This window comes from Festucalex cinctus, chromosome 1, assembly GCF_051991245.1.
Source record: "Festucalex cinctus isolate MCC-2025b chromosome 1, RoL_Fcin_1.0, whole genome shotgun sequence".
Taxonomy (NCBI): Eukaryota; Metazoa; Chordata; class Actinopteri; order Syngnathiformes; family Syngnathidae; genus Festucalex; species Festucalex cinctus.
In genome coordinates this window covers 19,204,768-19,229,445 of record NC_135411.1, presented here as the reverse complement: position 1 = coordinate 19,229,445, position 24,678 = coordinate 19,204,768, and the positions used below count along the sequence as shown (strand labels likewise).

Genomic DNA, 24,678 nt, shown 5'->3' with positions numbered 1-24,678 from the left:
TTGACCAGAGGGGCTGTTGTGCAGTTCCATTTGTGAGACCCCATTTCATGTTTTTTTTTTTTTCTTCTCCTTACATAACATGGTCGCACCCCCTCCCTTCCCTCCCTCGCACCACCAGGATCCAGCCTGTACATTCTGGTGGTCGTCATAGCAACAGAGCAGCATCCCTCTCCATCCTTTGTGCAGCGTTTCCCCGTCTCTTCGAGCTTTCCCAGGCTGACCGTGGTGGCGATTTGGCATACAAATGGAAGACGAGGGTTGAGATTGAGCAGCACTCAAGTAGCGACTATGTCCATACGGCATCCAAGCCATGTAGCAGTGCTTCTCAATTATTTTCTGTTACGCCCCCCTCTAGGAAGAAGGAAACATTTAAAGCCCACCCAACTCTCTGCCACGAATATAAATAGTACAATTCCATTCATTTGTCTTTAAAATTGTTGCAAATACACCAATGCATAACATTGTATCCTCATGATCATTAAAGTGGAAGTCAACTACTCCCCAAAAATTCTTAACAATAATATGTCAATGATATGTTTATGAAGCTCCACTAGTCTAAATATGGTATAGCGGACATTTTACTACTTGCTGTCAAGTGAAAATGACATCACAGTTGCTCAGGTCTCAACCAATCACAGCTCAGCTTTAGAAAATAGGTGAGCTGTGATTGGTCATTGCCGGAGCAACTGTGATGTCATCTTCAGTCGACAGCAAGTGGCAAAATGGCCGGCCCCTGAGATGGATAAATGGCTGGATTTTGCTTCATAACTCATATTACACAAATGTAATATTACTTATCACATAAATATCACATATTATCGTCAAGAAATGTTTAAGGTTGACTTCCTCTTTAAATAAAACAAAATTTAACAAAACAAAGCAATAAAGATCAACTTACAAAAAAAGAATATCTTCATCTGTGACAAAAAAAGATTTCAAGTGGATCAATTCGCCTGAAAAAAAAACAAACAAACATGAGAATGCTACTGCCACCTACTGTAATGGATGTGCAATTACACTATTATGCAAAAAAAAGAAAAAAAAAAAAAAAAAGTTACCAGCACTCATGAATGCATTATTGTACTGTGTTGAATTGGAGTGTTGGAGTGTAAAAGCAAGTGGGTGTGACAGAAATAATATAATAGTGCATAATATTTGCAAAAAATAACATATATATATATATATATATATATATATATATATATATATATATATATATATATATATATATATATATATATATATATATATATATAAAATTTTTAAAATGCATCAATTTAACACACAACAAAAGGGAGTTCATAAGGCTGTGGTGTTCTGCCAGATGTGTGGCATCTGTATGTGCAGTTCTCAACAGACTCACATATGCGTAAAAGAAAATATATCATTAAGTGTAAAATGTAATTACTGGTGCAGATACGATGCCAAGTGTTTTCTTTTCCTGTTAGCTCAGAGGACATCACGTACAGTGAATTCAAGCTATGACTAATGTGAACCATCACCACAGCCTGTTTTCTTCCTTACCTTCAAACCTTATGATTTATCGCTGGGGACTCTTAAAATATGCCACTATAAATATGAGATATGGCTTACGGCCCATATCGTGAGCACACATCACGTTTGGTTCCTGTGTAGCGAAATGCAGCCATATAGTGTGCTGCTGTCACTATGCGTCCACAGGGTCTGTGGGTTTACGTGCATATGATATTTGTGGGCATCACACTTTTTCCGTCTTACTGCTGAAGTGGTTTCACATGTGCAAGAGGCAGTCTAACTTTACACTGGCTCTCGTGCAACCTATAATCTCTATAGTGAAGTCATGTGAGCAGTCAACAAGTTCAGGGACCCTCCGCAGTCCTGAATTGTGTCCGCATTTTGCTGGAAGAGTAGAATGAAAATCAGTTCAACAACAAGTTATATAAAGGCGCTTAACACATTGAGCAGGTCAAAAAACAAAACACAATATTCAGACATATCAAATTATGATTAGGGATAGACCGATTATCGGCTGGGCCGATTATCGGCACCGATATTCAGCATTTTGACAAATATCGGCATCGGCCATTTCGAAGAATCATATGACCAATAATAGATCCATAAAAAAAAAAAGAAAAAAGAAAAGAAAACAAAAACAAAAACGGAAAAAAGACTAAAAAGACTATTAACTAAGTAAAATAAATAAATATATAAACCCCCAATATTTTACTAACCCTAAAACTTGCTCAATAAACATATGCTTTAAAATAAAAAAAAAATTCAGAGCTGGAGTTTGTATTTTTTCCAGATTTTGATGCTAATATTTGCCCTTTTTTTTTTATAGTGGAAATGAATATCGGCTCCAAATATCAGTTATCGGCGTTCTTGACTACTAATAATCGGTATCGTATCGGTCCAGAAAAAACCATATCGGTCTATCTCTAATTATGATATATGATTTATTTGGTTGCTACTAACCTATCTAGAGATTCATTTTTCAAAAATCATTTCCAGTTTAATGGGCTCTTTGCACAGCTCGACTACTCCCTGAACTTAACACCACTCCTTTGTTTCTTGTCTTTCATGAGTAGACCAACTGATTAATCCAGGTGTGTCTGGACATTGTCGTCGTGGTTATTGAGGTCAGGCACACTTGGATTAATCAGTTCGTCCACGCATGAAAGACAGGAAATGAAGGAGTGGTATTGAGTTTTGGAAGAAGTGGATTTGTGCAAAAGAGTTCATACTAATGCTGCATTCGAGGATGGTCGGAAGTCGGACTTTTACGAGTTCAAACCAGGAAGTGTGCACGGGAACTTGAACATTTGAACTCAGAAATTCCACTTGCGAAGAAGAGGAAAAAAAAAAAAAAAAAAAAAGAGGACCCTACTTCACCGACAAGTGACGTCACTCGACAATGGCGAGCCCTTTGGAAACACGGACCGTGAATGGTAAAACAATTTTCTCGAGTATAAAACTAGATAGCTTTCTTCATTCATAAATAGTCGACATAACTTCACATAACACAACATACATACATACATACATACATAGTGACAGTATGTCACCATATCCCTGCATGAAATCATACGGTGAACTGTATGAGATGCTTATGAAATAATATAAAAAACAATAAATGAAGCAAAATTGTGAGAAGGTAAGTTTGCTGGAGGTCAAAATGAGTTTTAAGAAACCAAAATTTAAGTATTTACCACTATCCGGCATCTTGGTTGTTTACTTTCGCCTCGAACGCGTTCAGGTCGGAACTGGGAAAAACAACTCGCATATACCCAACTTCGGACCATCCTCGAATGCAGCATATAGACCCTTCCAGTGTGACGTCACGTTGAAGTGTGCACCTAGCGGTGGGGGTCAGGGCGTCAATGCGAGTGTATTAGAAAACAATCAGTGTGAGCTAGAAAATAGGTCAAACAGTTGATAAATCAGCTACCAATGCCCTGGTGAACTTGTGCGCGGCCGACGGATGCTCTAATGGCTGCAAGAGAGATGAGATCACTCTTTTGGCTGCCGGCAGCGATTCTAAACCAAACGGAAGACAGTGAGGAGTGAAAGCCAAGCACGATGGCTCGCTCGACTGCGAGCGAAACTACGACGCAACTGCTTTGCACCCACAAAAAGTATGAGGATATGCTCAGATCATTTTGTATCTGGCAGTTTTTCTCTTTTTCATATACAGCTGGTCATAACATTAACCTCTGATTGTAAATTCAAGGCAGATATGATGAATGTGCCACATTATCTTTAGTGAAACAATCATTCATATTTTTTTTTATATTCAAGTAATTTTGAACAAAAAGTTAACGATTTAACACAATTATCACAATTAACACTTTAACTCAGGCTTGATTTCTGCTGAGTAATGTGTTGTAACGTGCGATCTGTTTGTTAGCAGCTAGTTAGCTAGCTAGCTAAGATAGCTTGAAGACTTCGATATACAGCAATACGAGTTTATCCGGACACAAACGATTTAATGAATGACAATTTACACCATGAAAGTAGTGACTGACATACTGTTTCAACCAAAAACAACATACCTTAGGCTTCCACTTCCACTTTGCCTCAAACAAACTTCTTTTTTTTTTTTTGTAGTTAGCGGCTACAAACGACTGGTTTCAATGAGTTGCTTTAATGTAGTGTCCTACTCCGGACGTTTTTTGTGACATATTTCCCACATTTTAACAAGAACGCTCGCCGAAAATCAAGCTCTCTACGTTCATTTGTTATGGGATGTTTACCCTCCGGGAGGCGCAGCCGGACCTACGCGGTGACGTCGGCTGGAAGGGTCTATTTGTAAAAACCTTATTTGTACGTACGCCGCCATTGTTGTTTACGTTGCAACGCAATTCTGTGTAGCGACGTAGAAAGGCCACGGCAATGCGAAACAGGAATAAAGAAAGAGGGGTGGGGTAATCGTTCCTAAACAAACAACATGCGATCGGGAGAGCTCTCGAGAGCAACTCCAGCTGGATTATTATGAAGGGGATGTCATTAGTAGTTTGGATTCAAAATAGGCCTATCCGGTTCTGGATTTATTTATTTATTTTATTCATTTGTTTATTTATTAATATATCTATTTGCAGAAATCCCTATGTGGAAAAAGTATTCCACTGATGTAATATTGAGAAGTTTCTAGCAATCACGAGAGCCATTTTCTTTTCTGTACTCTTAAAAATATTGTCTGACGAAACTCTGATCTTTGCGTTCTGTTCAAAATTTTCCTTAAACAGCACTTCCCAGAATTCCACCTTTTAGTGTGGCAAACAAACATCCCAACAAGTTTTACTGACGGGAAACTGAAAGGGGAGGGTAAAGAACAAAACAACGCGAAGCACATGTAAGTTCCTGGCCAGCCGGTGTGTTCTGAAAGAATACTAAAAGCAGTCCCCTATGTTATTGGCTGATTTTCTCCAGACCAATGAGGGAGCTGCTAGCTGCCCAGTTGGGATGTAGGGGAAAGGTCTCACGGCAAACTTTGCGAGCCCCTCCCCCACTAAAAGGATAGAGCATAGAGGAAGGAACGTTTTTGGCCCATGATGTTTTGTGCGTTGTTGAGATGACTTTTCATCACCCCTGGCAAAAATTAAAAAGTCCCCCACCCACACCCAATTTTGATTTTTTTTTTTTCTTTCATTCAAATCTACACCACTACAAACCACAATAATAGACTGTCAATCAAAACTGAGCATTATCCTTTCTGTAAAGGCATTCTGTATTTTGTTTTGGCTTGCTGGTTGTAGTTGGTGCATTCATGTATAATAAAAACTAGGGTTGGAAGAGTACCAATGCCAGATATCGGTGCCATTAAGTTATTTTAAGGTATCAGTAATCATGACAGGCAGCACTTTTAACAGTTTTAGGTTCTGGAACTAGAATTTAGAATATAAATTTGCTGTTAATTTCATGTAATTTTAAGGGAAAATGCTATATTGATATTTTTTTTTTTTGGGGGGGGGTTAATACATCAAACGTATTAGTGGTATCAGTACTTGGTATCGGTACAGTTGATCATTCAAGTGATGAGTACTCATATGGGTATCGGTCTGGAAAAGGGAAGAAAAAAAAAAAAATAAGTATTGTAATGGTATTGCTGTGCAGTACAGCACTAATGACCAATAAACATTGTAACAAAAAGATGTGCAATTTTGTAAACTATAATTCAAATTCATGCATAATGTTAGAAATGGCTAATATTGACCACTGTGTTGGAACAGAGACTCATCTTAAAAACACCAACTGTAGTGACCATTTAAAGTCCCTTTGTTCAACATCTGGTGTTTTACCAAATCGAGACTGGTCACTTTGATGGACTTAACACTTCCACGATGACCAACACAAGATTTAGACGTCACGTGTTTAAAAACGGGAACGCTGAGCCCCTGTTGATGTTTGAGTCAGCGGTCTTGCATGAATGTGTGACGCAAAAGGGAGCGTGCGCCAAAAACAAAGACACACTGGTAAATGCTGCCAGACGGCTAGTCTAGACACTAACTGGCTAATCATGTTCTCCAGAAGGCTGACGCTCTTATTTTGGCTACTTCCACATAAGCTTAAAAACAAGACAAGACAAGGTTGTGATAAAAATAAGTTTTAAATGTATCAAGAGAAAAATAACCCAGGTTCAGTAAACTTGACACATTTACTAAAATCGGGCGCATTAACGAAAGGATAAAACTCCTTGAGGAAAATCTACAAATGGCGTTATAGACAGATCCACCACATTTGAAGGTCATACATCATCTGGGCACAAACATCTACAAAGTGTACCAACACGGGTGACCCAGTGTGTCAGAAATGTGAAGACAAAACGTTGCCATTTAAAAATACACATCATAAAAATCAAAGAGTTAGTACCATGGGTAGTTGGAAAAGAAGGTCAGCAACAAAGTAAATTAGCAGGACACAAACTAAAGATTTATTAAGCCGTACATGCTGTCCGGCCTTAGCAGCTCTACGCTTCAGTGTCCATGTGCTTTAGTTCATTTATGGGATGGGAGACGGGATGGTGGGGAATGGCACTGACATGGCTAGAAAAACTGTTACAAAAGCCAATCCCTTCTAACGACAAGGGGAAGGGTACCCTGCCATGACCAGAGGGGGACTACCAAAAGATGGCAATTAACCATTTTAAGTTGACCAGCCAACTTGAAGACATTTAAATGCAGGTTAATCTTCTCAATGGGAGGGGAGGGGAAAGGAAATACAAGACTAAGTTAAAAGAAAAGATGAATTTAGGAAGTGGGAAGGGGCTTGGCAGTGGGAGTCAATCCACGGTTTAGGATTCAGTGATCCGCGGGCTCGTCGCCCTCCTCGCTCAGCAAACAGGTGCGAATGAGCGCCTCAGTGACGCCGTACGGGTCACAGTTGGCCGACGGGCGGCGGTCCTCGAAGTAACCTTTTTTCTCCTGGCCCACGTTGCGCGGGATGCGGATGCTGGCGCCGCGGTTGGCCACGCCCGCCGAGAACTCGTTGATGTTGGACGTCTCGTGGTGGCCGGTGAGGCGGCGGGCGTTGTCCAGCCCCCCTTTGGGGTCGTAGGCACGGATGTGATAGCGGTGCCTCCTCCCCAGCTTCTCGATGGAGTCCTCGATGGCTCTGAAAAGGAGATTTGACACATCTTTGAGGATGCGTTCGGGAACGCATCAACTGTTGAAACTAGCCTACTCTGAGTTTCGGATGTTCAGCCTGCCTAACAAACTTTCGCCATTAAGATTCTCTGCTTTGAATGACAAGTCCATATCCAAAAAATTCATGAAGTATACAAGGTTATTGTGTAGAGATTTGTGTGTCAATATTAAAACCCATTTTTACAAATGAAAAGCATTGACCTTTTCTTTTATCGTGTCATTTTCACAAATCTTGGAACTTCCTGGGCTTACCTGGGACCTCAGGGATTGTATTTTGTGCCATGTCATGTGGAAATGTTCGTTGACAAAAATAAATAAATATCCTTGGATGTATGCATCCTTGAATTTTGAGAACAAAGTCTTTGAATCCTCAAAATATCAACTTTATAATATAAATTTAAAGGACAATGACAACATAAAAATAAGTGAAATAAGACTAGAATAAACTAAAATAATAGCAACTGAATAAAACAGTAAGAACTGTTCCTGTGCGTTTTGGCCTCTGGGGGCAGTGTGGTGCCATGCATCCACGGCGTACACACTGAGTACAGAAGAGATTTGCGATTGAATTCTACTAAAATAAATAATTTTCCACACATTGGGAAGAATTTGTGCCTTTGCATAGTCTTATCTCATCTGTGGGTATGTGTTCCCACAAGATTTGTGTGTAAATATTTATTATTTGAAGGGGAATTAAAAAAAAAACCAAAAAAAAAAACTCCAAGTCAAGGCTAACTTCCAGTTAGCGGTAGGTTAGCGATGTTTTAAAACCTAAGCATGTTTTGTTTTGTATTTAAATATACAGTGGCTGTAATTCTTAACGCTTTGTATTTAGTTTTACAGTTAACTCCAACTGCTGTGTCATTAAACAGCTTAGGGACAACAGAATAACATACATTACACACTTGCTAGTTGCAAACGCTATGCAAGCAAAATGGTACATTCATGGTACTTTCACGGCATCGGAAACTACGGTTTTCTTTGATAACATTTTAAGGGGAGGAAAACCAAATAATCAGCCATTTGGCCCAATTGTTTTGGCCGATGTTTGAAGGCCAATAATCCAATTATAATCGGTGGCCGATTAATTGGTTGGGCCCTACTAATCATGTTCAAAATGATACTTGAAAACAAGGATACTTGTTACCACCATACTTAAAAGTTTTTCTATGTGTCCGTTTTATATTTCCGGCCTAGAAACATCTAATTATGAGCATATAGCAGAAACTGTACTCAGTTCTTAAATTACATTATTACCAAGTCAGGCAAAAAATAAAAATAAATAAATATTGTTTAGTCAGCCTATGTCAAAGGACTGTTTATCGACAGTTAAAGCTGATCTTCAACTTTATTCCCAATAATCAAAAGATAAGAGACCCAAGTCCTAGAACTGAGCCATGTGGAACACCTATTTAGATTGTGCAGTGGGAAAAACGTATAAAGTGGAGTTATGTGCTGTTAAAATTAGTCTGTTTTTATGGCCAATTTGTGACTTAGACATAACAGCCACTTAATAGCACTGATGTACTTCAGCTCTGTCCCCTGATATGAAAGGAATATTGTACAGGTCGTACTTTAATCATCTATTTTTCCGAGTTTTCGGGACCAGAGATCTCTCCAAAACTCACTTCAGTCCGCCATCCTCTCTCATCTCCTTTGTGCTGAAGTTTGTGTGGCAGCCGGCGCCGTTCCAGTTGCCGGGGATAGGCTTGGGGTCAAATGAAGCGATCACACCGAAGTCTTCGCATACGCGGTGCAGGATGAAGCGCGCCACCCACAGGTGGTCACCCATGTCAATGCCTTCGCATGGGCCAACTTGGAACTCCCACTAGACACGTAAATACACAGGTCAACATTAAAACGTCTTCCTCTCAACGTGTTAAACGTCTCGGGGGGGGCTTGAAATTTCTATATGCAGGTTAATACATTTGAAAATCAGTTTGTTTCAGAAATTCAACTCAAATTAAAACTTGCATTAGAGAGATTTATGAAACATGGTGGGGGAATATTCAAATTTATTTCAAGGGCTAGGTATCAATCCTCATTCGATTCACAACTTCAGTTTGATTCGATTTAGGATTTTCCCCAGTTTAATTTGGTTCACTTCAATACGATATTGATTACCAAAATTATGGAACATCATTTCTTCTTATGTATCAAGGACTGAAAAAAACTCCACAAATATTTTTTTTTAATTTCCATTATGCTTATGAATTGATGGGAAAAATAGATAATCGATATCAGGCTTGATAATGAAAATAGATTCAATATCAGTTGGGATTTTTTTTTTTTTTTTAACCCAGCCCTACTATGTACAGTATATTTTAAAAAACACATTTCAACCATGAGACTCATAATAAGCATGGTGGTCTTCTGTATTCTTACCTGGGCAGGCATCACTTCTGCATTTGTGCCACAGATGTGAACCCCAGCATAGAGGCAAGCCCTGTAATGGGCCTCTACAATATCTCTTCCATAGGCTTTGTCTGCTCCCACGCCACAGTAGTATGGACCTGACAACAGAGCGCACGTTGGATTCACTTTCAAACAACAACATTGACATTACGGCGTTTGTGTTGAGGGTGGAGCTGCATGCTCACCTTGTGGTCCTGGGAATCCATTGGATGGCCAGCCAAAGGGGTGCCCGTCTGTTCCCAGGATCGTGTACTCCTGCTCCATGCCAAACCAGGGAACTTGATCTGCTACCATCTTCATCACCTTATTACACGTCAGTCGCAGGTTGGTTTCTGCACAGGTATTCAAGAAAACCCCTATAGTGCCTCTTACCGAAATAGGACTCCCCCCCCCCAAAAAAAAATAAAACTCTATAATTGACCCAATACTTCCACCTCATGTGAGATTCATTTCAGTCAAACAGCTGAGAGGACACTTTGTGTGCTTCATAAGCCCAAATTTGTATCAAATGGTGCGCACTTATTCCATTTGTCCAACCATGTGCCTGATAATGAGAATACACCACCCCAGCGTGTAACGCAACACAAAGACCCAGTTGTAGTGTACACATGCTGACAGAGCCGTGACATCTGGCCGACCATCTGTTTAAAGCCAATAAGAGTTCACGCTCAGGTCAGTCAGGTGACGTGGAGATACAACTAACACTATTAGCAGTTACTTCTTTAATGGTGTTCACCTGCAGGCATGCGGTTGTACTTGAACACCTCACAGAGCACCAGCTTGTTTGGGTCTTTGCGGAAGGGGTCACGGAACATGGCGGCAGGGATGAGATACATGTCACTGTTGGAGCCTTCGGCCTGGTAAGTGCTGGACCCGTCGAAGTTCCATTCGGGAAGGTCTAAAAAAAGGAGCAAATGTCATGTAGACAACTGGGTCAAATTTTATATCACTCACTTCTGATCTATTATTGGATATAATTACAGAGTAGATAACCAAGAAGAAAGTTGTCCTCATCTGCTTGGAAATAGTGTGTGTGTGAAAAAGTCACCCGTTCAGTATTTCAGAGACAAACAATGATCTGCAAATCAGGAATTTTGTGCCGTTCCCGGACAAGCAACTGGTTGCATATATTAAGTTTCAAGTCATCCACCACAATATACAGGAATCCTCTGCAATGTGGTTTCCAGATAAGCTAACCAGTAACGTAGGTTCTTCTGTTGCTATTTTTGCTTCTCTGCATTTTTTTTTTCCGCAGTCTGGATGCCTGACAGTACATCTCCCTCCAAAAGTATTGGAACAGCAAAGTCAATTCCTTTGTTTTTGTTGTATACTGAAGACATACAAGTTTCAGAAAGATTAATATGTATTACTCGGGTTAGAGTCCAGGCTCCGGCCTTCATGGGTGGACTTTGCATGTTCTCCCCGTGCCTGTGTGGGTCTTCTCCGGTCTCCTCCCACATTCCAAAGACATGCATGGCAGGTTAATTGGGCGCTCCGAATTGTCCCTAGGTGTGCTTGTGAGTGAGGATGGTTGTTCGTCTCTGTGTACCCTGTGATTGTCTGGTAACCAGTCCAGGGTGTACCCCGCCTACTGCCCAAAGCCAGCTGAGATAGGCGCCAGCACCCCCCACGACCCTTGTGAGGAATAAGCGGTCAAGAAAATGGATGGATGAATAACATTTAATATTTGGTGGCATAACTCATTTGGAATAACCACATCAAACATGCAACCCATCGACTTTGGATTGTTTCATTCTTCATCTGAAATGCTTTTCCAGGCCTTTACTGCAGCCTCTTTCAGTTCTCTTTTGTTTCTTGGGGTTTCTCATTTCAGTCTTCTCTTCAGGATGTAAAATCCACACTATTGGGTTATGGTCTGGTGAATTACTTGGCCAGCCTAAACCCATTCACCCCCCCCCCCCCCCGTTTTTCTGGAGTTGTCTTGTGCAATGGCCTGTATTTCCTCTCTCGAAGTGATACATTCATTCCTGCCCAATATTTTGCGATGGCTCTGATCAATTGTCCCATTTTACTCATGAACATTAGAGATAGACCGATATGCTTTTTTCAGGGCCGATACCGATTCCGATTATCGGTAGTCAAGGAGGCAGATAACCGATATTTGAAGCCGATATTCATTTGCAGTAAAAGTTAAAATGTTGGCACCAAATTTTTTAATAATGCAAACCCTAACAGTTCTTTACAATGGATTCTCACACTACACTTTTCATTTTACATCCTTCGATCTGCAATAAGACGTTGGTGGCGGGGGGAGTTAAATGTGGGGGCCAATGTGACATTACCTTTTATAGCATTTGGGATACTTGTAGTTTTATTCTATAAATGTTATATTTTTATATTTTGAAGTAATAGGAGGAACCCTGTCATTCAAAATGTGCATCAGCTGTGGCATTACTTATTACTACAGCAAGAAAAAATAAAAAAAATTCCATGAGAAAAACTATTCATCCCTGAACACCATACAGTTCTTGTAGACCTTATTATGATTATTGTTATTGTTACCATATAGACAGTTTTGATAAGCTGAGGATCTTAAATCGAGAACAGCAATATCATGCTACTCCTCTCTACAAGAGAACTGTCAAAAGACACTTCATCATGTAGTTTACTGCCACTTAGGATGCCCCAATCAACGCAGAAAAAGGTAGAGTAAAATAACTTGGTTATAATAATAGTAAGAATAACTTGGTTAAACAGACATTGTTGCGGTGGACCGCTGCCAGTTTCTGCTGTTTAATGTGTTTTACACTTATAGACACGTGTGTGTATATGGGCACACTATTCTCTCACTACTGTACTGTATCACTTAATGGCACAGATGTACTTGTCTAAATAATAACTGGGCTGCAACATTGCTAATTCACATTAACAAGCACTGTCTTAGCTGTCCACATGAATAGTTACTAACACACGAGAAAGTTATACAACACACCAAACATGAGCTCATTATTCAAAGTATGATGCACGTAACGAAATTACATCACTGAACATTAATTGCAGCCGACTACGGCCGTAGATGTTACATATTAGTGGCATCCATTGAGAGCATAATGTCCCAACTGACAGCAGACATGACGTGAAAAGAGAGACAAAACGAGCAAATAAGCACACTATACTTTAGTGCACTTCTCTACTAATGCCAAACATACGGAAGAGAACACGTTCGTGTAGTTAAACGGTGTTTGAGACACTTAATTTGTTACATTATTTACTTGATTAAGTGAAAATGTGTGTGATTCCCTCCCCGAGTAGTTCAAGTAGCGAATTAGCTACTGGGTGTTAGCCTACATGCTAAGCTGAACACACCGCTGTTAGCTAGCGGGGATTCAATGCAAGACAATGCAGCTCCATTCATATAGTGCATTTAATACACAACATAATTCAATGTGTTTAGCTTATCATGGTGAAAAGTTCAGCGGAGTCTCTTCTCTTTTAACTTACCTTCGAAGCATGTGTCTCGCGTTGTGTCCGTGGGTGCGTGTGTGACCGGCTACTGTGATACAGGCATACACTACTGATTGGTTCTGGCTCTTGCACAGCTAACCAATCAGATGCTGCTATGGGCGTTACGTTGCTGGAGTTGGACTCCATAACAGACAGAGAAGCTCTGGGCTGCATTCGAAGCGAAAAGACGGAGTTTTAAATGGATCGCTCATATCGGCCGTCAGATTAATAAAACAGACCGATACCGATATGTACCAATATGTCAAATATCGGCCCATCTCTAATGAACATGAAGACCAGAGAGCAAGGAAAAGCACACCATTTTGAACCTAACAGCAAATGCAGTTTTCACATGTGAAACACAAAGCCAAAAACAATTATTTAAGCAATCGAGGCAAATGCCATGAAATAAAAGCTAGAATTCTGAACTCGTCACCCAAATAACAAAAACAAACAAATAGACCTCATTGTTCTAATACTTTTGGATGAGACTGTATACAACGTGTTTGACTTTTCAGTGCTGTTCCAATGTTTAAAGAGAATTGGTTCCACTATAGTGCATCTTGAAGAGTAGTGAACCAATAACTAATGGTAACTAGAAAAGCAATAGTGTAATATATTACACAGATACAAAAAGCAACACATCACAACACAGAAAGAAACAAACAGTTTTTTTTGCATTATCCATCAAGAATACACTCAGTGATATAATGTTACAATTTATTCATTATAGAAGGTCCACCCGCTGACTTTGATCCGGCACATTGTATTGTAATGTGACAGCCATTGATCTAATTAAGGGTGGGTCCAAGTTGAGTGACGAATGAACTATATGGTGATACATAACTGCATAATGATTGGGGAATGAGTAAATGTTTTCAAACACAGCAATTGTTATACATATTGTGCTGCGTTGGTGAGCCTGAGTACATCAAACACACCATAAGAGCAGCAAGAAACAAATGGCCATTGTTTCCTCATCATGTGCGGAGGTCTCGCATTTTAAAAGGAGTGAAAATTAGAGCACCAAAATTCTCAGTAACTTTCCATGGGAGTTACAGTTGCACTTGAAAGTTGACATATTTCTGTGTCATTAAGCAATGTTTAGCTTTTGTACATTTACAGCTGTGCTCATAAATTTACAAACCCCAAGTGTATGCAAATTTTCAAGCACAACTGTTAACAGTAGTAATGGTAATCAACTCAGGAATTTACTAAATAGAAGATTGGCTCCTAACAGGCAGGGAAACTGAAAAATGGTTGGAGAAAATGTATTATAGCATCATCCTGGCCTTACAATCAGATTTACTATTGAATATGAAGCGCCTACTGCCTGATGTGGTTTACTAAAAATGTGTAGGCTTGTCTTGAAAAGCTTAAAAGGGAATAGAACAGTCTTTATTATTATTTACAAGTGTTGAATGATACTTTTTGGAGTGAGGGAGCTCTTTTCATTTAATTTGATTGGGATATTGTCAATAATTTTGGATGATGGAGGGGGTCACTTTTGTTAATTTTTTTTTAATAGTTGGGGGTTTGTAATATTTAACTCATTCATGTTTTTGTTCCAGCCATCCATTTTCTTAACTGCTTTTCCTCACGAGGGTCGCGGGGAGGTGCTGGAGCCTATCCCAGCTAGCGTCGGGCAGTAGGTACACTCTGAACTGGTTGCCAAGCCAATCCAGGATGTTTTTGTTCTTCAATGGAAATAACTTAACATTGTCATCGTTTATAAAGTTCTAACAAATATTTTTTAATATCATGCTTTTTAATTGTACAGTTTTGCATTGATGCCCGCTTATGACATATTAAAATTTTTGCATTTATGCTTTAACAAAATCCCCGCCCATTCATCCTTCCAATTTGAATATAGCATCTCCAAAACACAGCTAAACCTCTTATGTAAATTTACCAGTAAATTTCTACCAATTACCCACAATTAACACGTTAAAAATCAGTATGGGGTGAAAAGGCCAAATGAAAAAGCTTCTTACCTTCAACACTTTTGGGCTCAAAATCCAAAGTCCTGGTTTTACACCGCAGCCCCTCTCCGGTCCCATCGACCCAGATGTACATGGCCTGGACTTTATCCCCCTGAGGCAGCTCCATGTACTGCTGCTTGACGACTTTGCTCAAGCTGGCGCTGGACGACGTGGCCATCTTTTTTTCTCCTACTATAACACACCTGGATGTAAGAAAACAGGACGAGGAGGAAAAAGAGAGAGGGAGAGAAACAGCAGGTATGAGACCGCAGTGTGCCTAACAGACGCTAGGGGGCCCCCAAAACATAAAAAACACCCCCAAAAAGGGCCACCATTGTTCACTTTTCCAGAAAAACAAGACAAACAGCGCAAAACTACCGTGGAAATGATGAAAACCCGTCGGGTTTGTGTTCATTCTTGGAACTTAATCGACGAGATGCGACGGTAAATCCAGTAATATGGGGGAAATAAACGTCTTTGCGGTAGTCATAAGTCTTTAAAATCGAGGCCGGCGTCGAAATGGTGACACGAGGAAAGCGAAGCAATACAATGAAAAGTCAAGAGTACAGCACTGTACACATCGTGTTGGCACGAGTGCATTGTAGCCATGGTGACACGTTGGTTGAGTGAAGAAATATTACATCATCGTTAACGGCTTCCACATTCACACGACAAAAGACGCTCACAAACATTACAAAGGCTAAAAGATACGAATACACATTTCATTCAAGTGTCGAAAAAGCCTGGCTTGGGAAAATAAAAAAATAAAAAATACAGTCCAGCAGAAATAACGGCCACAAATCGATCTGGTAGTTAAAGATAGCTTACCTGGAGAAACGATAAAATTTAAATAAAAACTAAAGGACTTGCAGGTCCAATGTTTCGTCTTGCGATGGGCCGTTAGTGTTTCTCTCATTCTCCGGTACCGAAGCTCTGGTTCCGGCCATTTTTATAAGGAAGCGACAGACTTTAGGACGTTTCATTGGTCAGAACAGCCGTAACGCGTCAGCTCACTGTGACTGACGGCTCACACTGACAGCTCATTGGTCAGAAGGCGATTTTATAAGTACCGCCCACCTTTTCGCAGATTCTCCGCGTGTTAGCAACTGTGTGCTTGGACTTCACCACGCGAGGTCATTTCTCACACGCAGAGCCCACCCTCTTGCACACAAATACACGATGTGGACTCAAAGCTAGGTAAAGGCTGAGCGTTGTCTTTGTGCCACATTCGAAGTCACGGATTCAGTCGGAATTAAAAATAATAATAATAAGAGAGAGCGCGAGAGAGCCTAACATCCGTTCAACTGGACTGTTAGTTTGTCCTCGACGCCACCATGTGGTGCAAACGGCTTACTGCGTCATTACTGGTTTGAATGGGAGAGTTTATGTAATTCCATCATGATCCACACGTGAGCAGATCATGCGGAAATTACGAGAGCCCACCACCACGGGAAATGTGTTTCCTTTGCCCACATCGTTAAAGACATATTGCTTAAATATATACAAGAATCACAGTTCATCAGAGTTGCAGTAACACCCTAAACTGAGGACCGGTGCCCAGATTTGGCCCACCACATATTTTTATGTGGCCCATGAAGTTGTCTTGTGTCATGTTGTGCATGTCAACGTCATGTTTCTTGCTAAAACATCACAATTGAAAATTGTATTCACTTGTAAAAATGTTGATATATTGCAAGTATTTTTTTTTTTTCAGAATCTCCCGTTTAAGAGTAATAGTTGAAAAATAGTTTTGTCATTCGCAGCCGTTTGGGGGGCACACGAATGAAATTGTGAGCCGCATCTGGGTCTCCACATCATTCTTTGGGGGCCCGGAAATTCTTGGCAGGTAGCACACTTTTCATCTTCAGCTCAAGGGGGCGGTTATGAAATATCATGAAGCAATTTTTGAGGTTCCCACATGGATCATATTAGATATGGGACATGAAGTCCAATGGCCTTGTGCTCTCGCCACGTGCCTCGAGCCTGCAAACAAACACAATGCAGCTCAACTTCTGGCTGGTGGATGTTATGGTTGGCGACACGCTTGGCGGAATGTGCACATACGTTCAGTACACACTAGTGAACTAGCGTGATACAACTGTAACATAGAGGAGCATTTGAATCTTAAAGTGTCTTCTGGGTCGTTGCGATAAGTTCAATGCAATAACCAATGCCATTTTCAGTGTTTTTCAAAATGATGATCAAAATGTTTGGTTGTGCTTGTTTGCATCTTTCATTTACTCTACTAGACAAACTACTGATATTGCACTTTCCTAAACAAAAAAAAACAAAAAAAAGATTTTAAGTACAATTTTTAAATGCCATAAAATATGAGATATGTTTTCTATATGTGAACTAAAACTTGAACTTAAAAGGGAAGTCAAATATTTTATTTACATTATGTTCAATGAGGCCCAACTAGCAAAATCCACCCATTTTTATCCATCTCAGGAGGCGTCCATTTTGTCACTTGCCGTTGATGGAAAGTAGCATCCCAGTTGATCATGCTCGACTGGCCTGAGTAACGACCAGTCAGGTTTCAGCTTGCGAATGTCACATGACCAAACTCAGAAAACAGGTGAGCTTTGATTGGACGTTACCTGAGCCCTGAGCAACTCTGATGTAATTTTTCAGTCGACAGCAAGTGGCAAAATGGCCGCCCCCTAAGATGGATCAAAACGGGTGGATTTTACTGCATAATTCATATTTCACAAAAGCAATATTAATCAGATGCAGAGTTTAGACTAGTGGGGGCACATAGAACATATTGTAAAGCAATTTTGCTGGACAAAAAACACAAACAACAAACAAAAGGAACAGCGATTCGGCTTTTGGTTCATGTTGCTATAGACACTTCCAGCTGACGTCACTGCTTAGCTTCCGCTGCTCCTCCCGGGGTGCAAACATCCCATAACAAATTAATGTACAGAGAGGTGAGCGTTTTTGTTAAAAGGTGGGAAATATGTCAAGTGTCACAAAAAACGTCCTGAGTAGGACACTACATTACTGCGACTCATTGAAACCAGCCGTTTGGAGCCGCAAGCTACAAAAAGGGAGTTTGTTGGAAGGCAAAGTGGAAGTGGAAGCTTAAGGTATGCTGTTTTTGCTTGAAACAGTACGTCGATCATTACTTTCATGGTGTAAATTGTCATTCATTAAATCGTTTGTGTCCGGATATACTTGTTTTGCTGTATATCTAAGTTTTAAAACTATCGTAGCTTGCTAGCTGCTAACAAACAAATTGACGCCCTGCCCTCCATGTGACGTCACACTGGAAGGGTCTATAGGTTCATGTGGTTTCACTGTTAGAATTGCCCCGGTGAGAGCTGCTCTAACTGTGATGAGGCCCACAATGATGAGTTTGAAACCGCTCTTAGCTGCACAAGGTCTGTATAACAATCCACTAGGTGTATAAAACACAGAGATGATTCTATTTCACATTACATTGCAGAGGTTAAATATTTGAAACACCAACAAGTGACATTATATAGGTGTACTCATCAAAAAGGCCGATGAGAGTTCGGTATACGTAATGTATAATTAAAATGGCCGTTTAGTCATCATGGAGGAAATTGGAGTTACCTTCCCGTGTGGATTTCGGAGTCTCTTAGCTCAAAATCTGCCCTAGAATCCTTAGATGACATTATGTGCATATCCACACTTGGGAAGCAGAATATGACGTGTGAATTTTGAATATGTAATTGGGTTGGTGAAGAGTCGCATCAATTGAATGTTTAGCAAGCGAGTGTGTTCATCCTGTTTTTCTTTTTGTTCCCATAGCAGATTTTTTGTCCCAGGAGGCAATCTCCTTGTTTGTGTTGATCCTCCGGTTGGAGTCCTTATGAAAGTCTTTAAAGCTGCACCAGCTGGCTGCTGAACATCTCTTTCACATGCTCGCATAGGTTGGCTCAGTGTTGATGTTCAGTCTTATCCATGTATGAACATAAATGTCAAATTCATCTTTCCATTTTTTATTTTACCAATACATAAAAATGTGTCTGCCTTTTTGTTGTACTGCAGAAAATGCTCTCTGCTGGTGCACAGCGCCTCCTGTTGGACACAATGAAAAGGATGCTCAGGCAAAGGTAGGTTCATTTGACATGACATGAACAGTCAGTTTATCCCCAAGTGATTCATACACTGGCTTAATTTTTGTGTTAGTGATTTTTTTTTTTAATTCAGATTTTTAGCTTCAAATGACATAAAAAATTGACAAAAAGGCTTTTCCAAAATCAATATAATCATACATTTTCCCAATACAAGAAAATGTTTAAAATTTGAATTGACTCTTGATAAAACAAAAACATAATAAAAACTAGACTAAGTGCAATTTCTGAAGAAATTGTGTGGGAATGCTGAAAGCTGAATGCTAATGGCTGAATACTAAGATTTGAATGCATTTGGAATGCTTATGCTGCGATTGGCTGGCAACCAGTTCAGAATGTACCCCGCCTAATGCCCGAAGCCAGCTGGGATAGGCTCCAGCACTCCCCACGACCCTCGTGAGGAAGAAGCGGTTAAGAAAATGGATGGTTGGATGGAATGCTTATGAAGTAAATTGAGAGATAAATTATGAAATTATAACCTCCTGGTTACCGGACAATGTGCTTTACCAACTGTGCCACCGAGCACTATCAGACACCTGCTAATGATGATAAGTTATATGTATGGAAGTGGGTGTGGAAAGTGATACTTAGAAAAAGTTGAATGTCTGTCCCATTGAAAATGAATGGGGAAAAGTTGATATTAAACGTTAAATTGTGCAAATACTGTAAGTAATGTGGTATCACACGATATATACCCCGGGAGGTGTGTATTTTTGAAGCTAGTTGAAATTTGAAAAATGTAAATTGGAAGTACTATGTGGGAGTTGTTACGCGGCAAAAAAGTGTGGAGAATAAAAATCACAATAACATATGTGGGAATGCTTCAGCATTCCCACAATAATAGCACATAATAGCACTAAATAATAGCACATCAGAGATTGTCTAGTGGGAAAACGCCAATATAAGGTCAAATTAAAAGTGCAAGCAGGGTTGAATGGGCTCTCATCACACACCCTTTTCTATGGTGAATCCTAGTAATCATCAAACTTTCACGCATGACTGCCTACATGATACAGTAATTTAACATCAATTCAAATTGGGATGATTTGGGCTAATTTGTGGAGTGGTGCAGCTGACATCTTTTAGCTCTCAACAATAGCAAAATTATGGAGATATTTGTGAACTGTAGAATGACGAGGACCACCGTTTTTAGCCTAAAATACAATAAAAGCATGAGTGAAACAGAAACAGAAGTGCAAACATTTTTTGGAACCTCCCACAATGTCCCTTCTTACAAAGTCAGTATTGTGAAGGGACGCAATGTGTTGCTTTAAGTGTCGAAAAGCGATGTATGCACGAGTTGTAGCAAACAACGTAAAGTTCTTTTTCGTACACATAATTAGACAAAAATATCTTACCCTTGTTGTTCAATGCCAGTCCCAAGCTACTTCTTGTACGAATCTTTTAAGACTATCTGTGATCGGCGCAGTGAAATCCAGCTAATTTTCTCCAACAGACTTTCACAGTTGTGGGTTGTAAAACTGTAATGATGCCTCACCATGACTGTGTGTCCTGACTTTAGGAATGAGTAAAAGGCCAGGGCCGGAGGACCTGAGCGCAATTATGGGAAACCTGCTAAAAGCAACTCTGAAAGATAAGAAGGCCATTAAGACACTTTAAAAAAATGTAAGAGAAACTAAAAAATGATCCTGAAGTGCACAGGGAGCCAATGCATTGATTTTAAAGTGATACAAGACTTGTAACTCATTTTCCAGTATTGGATTAGGCATTGTGTATAAAGAATAAAAGTGCAAATATCACTGGCATCTTATTGCCTGAATTTTCTTTTAAATCGATTAAGTATCAAAATAAGAACATACCATGGTGAACGCCATTGTCTTGGTCACGTGAGAGTTGAAATTAACCATTTCACAGAATAATAGCTGGTTAGTTTTTCAAAAGTCTTGTATTCATTTCAAATTGGTGTAATATGCTCTAACCTTTCCTTCTTTGTGAGGACGTGCTGCAGAATTCTGTAATATTAAAATTGAAATATTGTTTTTTTGGGAAGACCAGGAAGCAGGTCATTACAATAATCAATCTAATTGGTGGGAAAAGCACAGATTAGTCTCAGCGGTGGCTTTCTTTCTTTTTTTCTTTCTTTCTTTCTTTCTTTCTTTCTCTCTCTCTCTCTCTCTCTCTCTCTCTCTCTCTCTCTCTCTCTCTCTCTCTCTCTCTCTCTCTCTCTCTCTCTCTCTCTCTCTCTCTCTCCTGTCTGTCTGTCAATACAAATACCAGGATGCACAGACTTTCTTTGTGGTGAGTTTTTGAGCATATTGGGGACCCACCCTGTATAACTACAGTGGAATGAATAATAAAACACAGAAACTGTATTTGTATTTTTCGTTTTTGTTTGTAAAAGTAATATGAAAATAAAACATTTGTACATACTGTATATTAATTCCTATTATTATCTTCTGAAGAAGAAATCTAAGCTGACCAGTCAGTATTCAACGCACATGCACCTCTTGCACTAGCACGTATTAAGTCCCTGGATCCCCAGTAACTGCTAAACATTGTTAATTAATGTAATAGTAATTACAAGCCGGAATTGTGTGCTTAACATTCTGAGTGTGGGCCGAACACCCATAAACCTACGATAAATTTACGTTCCATGTTCTTTATTAGTCCCACATGGGGAATTTTCCTTCAACTACGCTGAGGTTATGTCCCAAGTTGAAGATAAAATTACAGCCTACTTGTCTTTTTTCATTGTCATGTTGGGCTGGAGGGCATGACCTGCTGTGCTTCGCCAGTCTGAATGTTCTCTAGTAATTAAAGACATGTGCTGCTACAGCTCACATGCAAACTCAAGTCCCTGCTAGGTCAACTTGTATCAGATTGCCCAGCATGGGTTATAGTTCAGGTATAGGATTATCTGTAAATCACATAATTTATATATTAAATTGGTTGGGAGAATCTCTCTGAATGTTTTTTGGGGCCCCTCCTCCTATGCGGGCGTATTAATGAGAGCAACAATGCTGCCTGAAATTGTTAGCATAGCTGTAGAGCAACATCCTGTAGTGGTCCTACTTACACACAGCAATTTCTAACATTTAAACCAATTTTTAAAACATAACCAACACAGCCAGACACGTGCCAGAAGTCTGTGGTAGTACCAAAACTGACCTGTGAGAGGCAGCATGGTGCCACATGATACCCAGACTTACAGAAACTACAAAGAAGAAAGAGTAGTAGTAGTCGAGGAAGAAGAAATAAGAAGCTAGGCTAAGCTTTAGCCTTGCTTCTTTCACTCAGCAGTTAATTTTGTCGACCGTCAACACTACACTACACTACACTACACTACAGCAACATATACATGAAACAAAATGGGAAGGAAAGCACTGCATTCCTTTAAAGGAACTAAGCCCAGACACTTGTTCAAGTATGTTGAGGACATGGGTTAAGGTGAGACACCTTGACAACGTGTAAAATATCCACGTCAAACTACAAAATACTTCTCTAATCGAAGAAGGAAATTTGAGGCACCGAGGCACCTTTTTATCGCAATATCATAAAATCCCTCCCCCTGACTGGTTGGTATGCAGGATGTTTGCTTACATACTGTACATATACATACGGCTTGCATACATAGGGAGACTTCAAACCTAATAAATCAGAGGTGAGGAAAACCCTTTTGGATTAAAGGTGAAAAATCTTCAACAACAACAAAAGTCCAGATGCACAGTCTTTGTAGATTGTATGTTAAGATGCAGAATTGACCTTTTTTTGTGCTATAGTGTCTCAATACCGTGTCCCCTGTACTCAAAGGATTGATGTGTACTTCTAAATTGAAGTTAAATTCTCACCTCTGTAGAGAAAATTGAGATCTAATGCAAGATAGCAACAACACAGTTTATTCTTTACCCCCCCCCCCCCCCCCACCACCACCAACCATTTTAATATGTAAGGTTAAGACGTTGGCAAACATTTTTTATTTAAATTATAAGGTGCAACACCCTCAAGACACCTAGAGAGGGCAGCATCCAACCGTAATTCTTTTGGCAGCATTTCTGTTCTTGTTCTAACTGTGACAAAACTGAAAAACACATGCTGTTATTTTGTTACAAAAGCTTTTACTTATCCAATGACCCTTTAATAATAAATGGAAAGTCTATAATAAAGGAACGTGTCCCCCCCACATATAACACTAAAAACCTAAATCAACATTCCCCATTCAATTTGATAACAGTTATTACACGTCAAACATGCATTATGTGTAATGAACTGGCTTGTCAAAATGTAATTAAAAGGCCTTTTGCAAAATGTGACAAGCAATGGACAAAATGATCCTGTGGCTGCAATATAGACAAATGGAGAGACTTCTTTATGTGTGCGATGAAAGACTCAAATGAAGAAAAAGTGTGTCTGTGTGTGTGTAGTTGTTAGAAAAGCCACTTCATTTTCATCACCATGCTTTCAATTAATAATTGCATGTCATTCATTCATCTATGAAATGGGATGCACAAAGGACCTCATTATATATGGCACAGTTCGGTGTGCTGTGCAGTGTGTAATTGGGAGCCAAATATTGAACTTCTTGGCACTCTTCCGTCATTGGTGGGGTACATCCAGGATGGAGCTTCACCTGAATAGCCACCGCGAGGGGTGTTTAATTTAGAAATATCCCAGTTCTGTGTGTGCTTTATTACAAAAAAATACACATTCTATTTATTTATTCATTTTTTAAATTCATTTATTAAATTATGTATTTATAACGAAATTTTATTATTGTGCTATACACACACACAAACACCTCAAAAATGGAAGTCAACCCCCCCAAAAAAAATTCTTGACAATATTATGTTGCACGCGCCCGACTTGGAATATGAATTAAGAAGCAAAATCTCATGGGTGTCCATTTTGCCACTTGCTGTCAACTGAAAATTACCTCACAGTTGCTAAGCGCATGGCTTGACTACATTCTGAGTTAGGTCATGTGACGCTCGCGAGCTGAGCTGTGATTGGTGGCATCAAGGTGGCCAATAACTGATGTTTGGAGCCGATATTCACTTTCACTAAAACTGAAAATATTGGCATTGAAATTTGAAAAGTACAAAATCTCTTCTTTTGGTTTTAATTTCAAACAAAAACAGAAGGTGCAGAGAGTTTCCAGGTTCAGCAGCTCCTCTTAGAAATAATGAAAATTTAAAGAAATAGTTGTCTGAAGTTTTTCAGATGTTTTAAAAAGGTATATTGGTCAAAATGCTCAATATCGGCCCGGCTGATAATCGGTCCATTCCTAGTGCTAATAATTCAGTACTTGCTTCTGAACAGACATCAGGTAAAGTAAATAGATAAATTGGGCCTTGCGTTTGCCACCTGATGAAGCTGATATTGCTTTGTCCATCCTAACTCGGCTCATGAGCTAAATCCGTGATGTGCATTCCAAGCCGTCCACATATTTTTACAACCTTTTGACTAAACCGATCCCCCCGGTATGAGTAGACCATCATGACCTCTGAGGACGCATTCACACCAGAGAACAAAGAGTCTACTTTCAAAACGAATAAGGCTGACAACACAGTCGTCGCTATTTCAACGGCCGGCGTGTCCTGTGTGACTCATCAGCTGGGCTGTAAATCAGGC

General features: G+C 39.8%; 1 protein-coding gene and 1 long non-coding RNA gene across 2 annotated transcripts; one reads left to right on the top strand and one right to left on the bottom strand.

The window, feature by feature from the left end:
* Positions 1–6,066: 6,066 nt before the first annotated feature.
* On the bottom strand, positions 6,067–15,978 carry LOC144018519 (glutamine synthetase). The gene is made up of 7 exons (XM_077520735.1): positions 15,812–15,978; positions 14,996–15,186; positions 10,273–10,434; positions 9,722–9,868; positions 9,507–9,634; positions 8,750–8,949; positions 6,067–7,089 (listed from the first exon to the last, which is right to left on the bottom strand). The coding sequence occupies exons 2-7, from the start codon at positions 15,159–15,161 to the stop codon at positions 6,777–6,779; spliced, it is 1,116 nt and encodes a 371-aa protein (XP_077376861.1). The 5' UTR covers positions 15,162–15,186; positions 15,812–15,978; the 3' UTR covers positions 6,067–6,776.
* On the top strand, positions 15,971–20,913 carry LOC144018524 (uncharacterized). The gene is made up of 4 exons (XR_013283458.1): positions 15,971–16,180; positions 18,764–18,885; positions 19,004–19,068; positions 20,612–20,913. It is a non-coding gene; the product is annotated as an uncharacterized LOC144018524 (long non-coding RNA).
* The last annotated feature ends 3,765 nt before the right edge of the window (positions 20,914–24,678 follow it).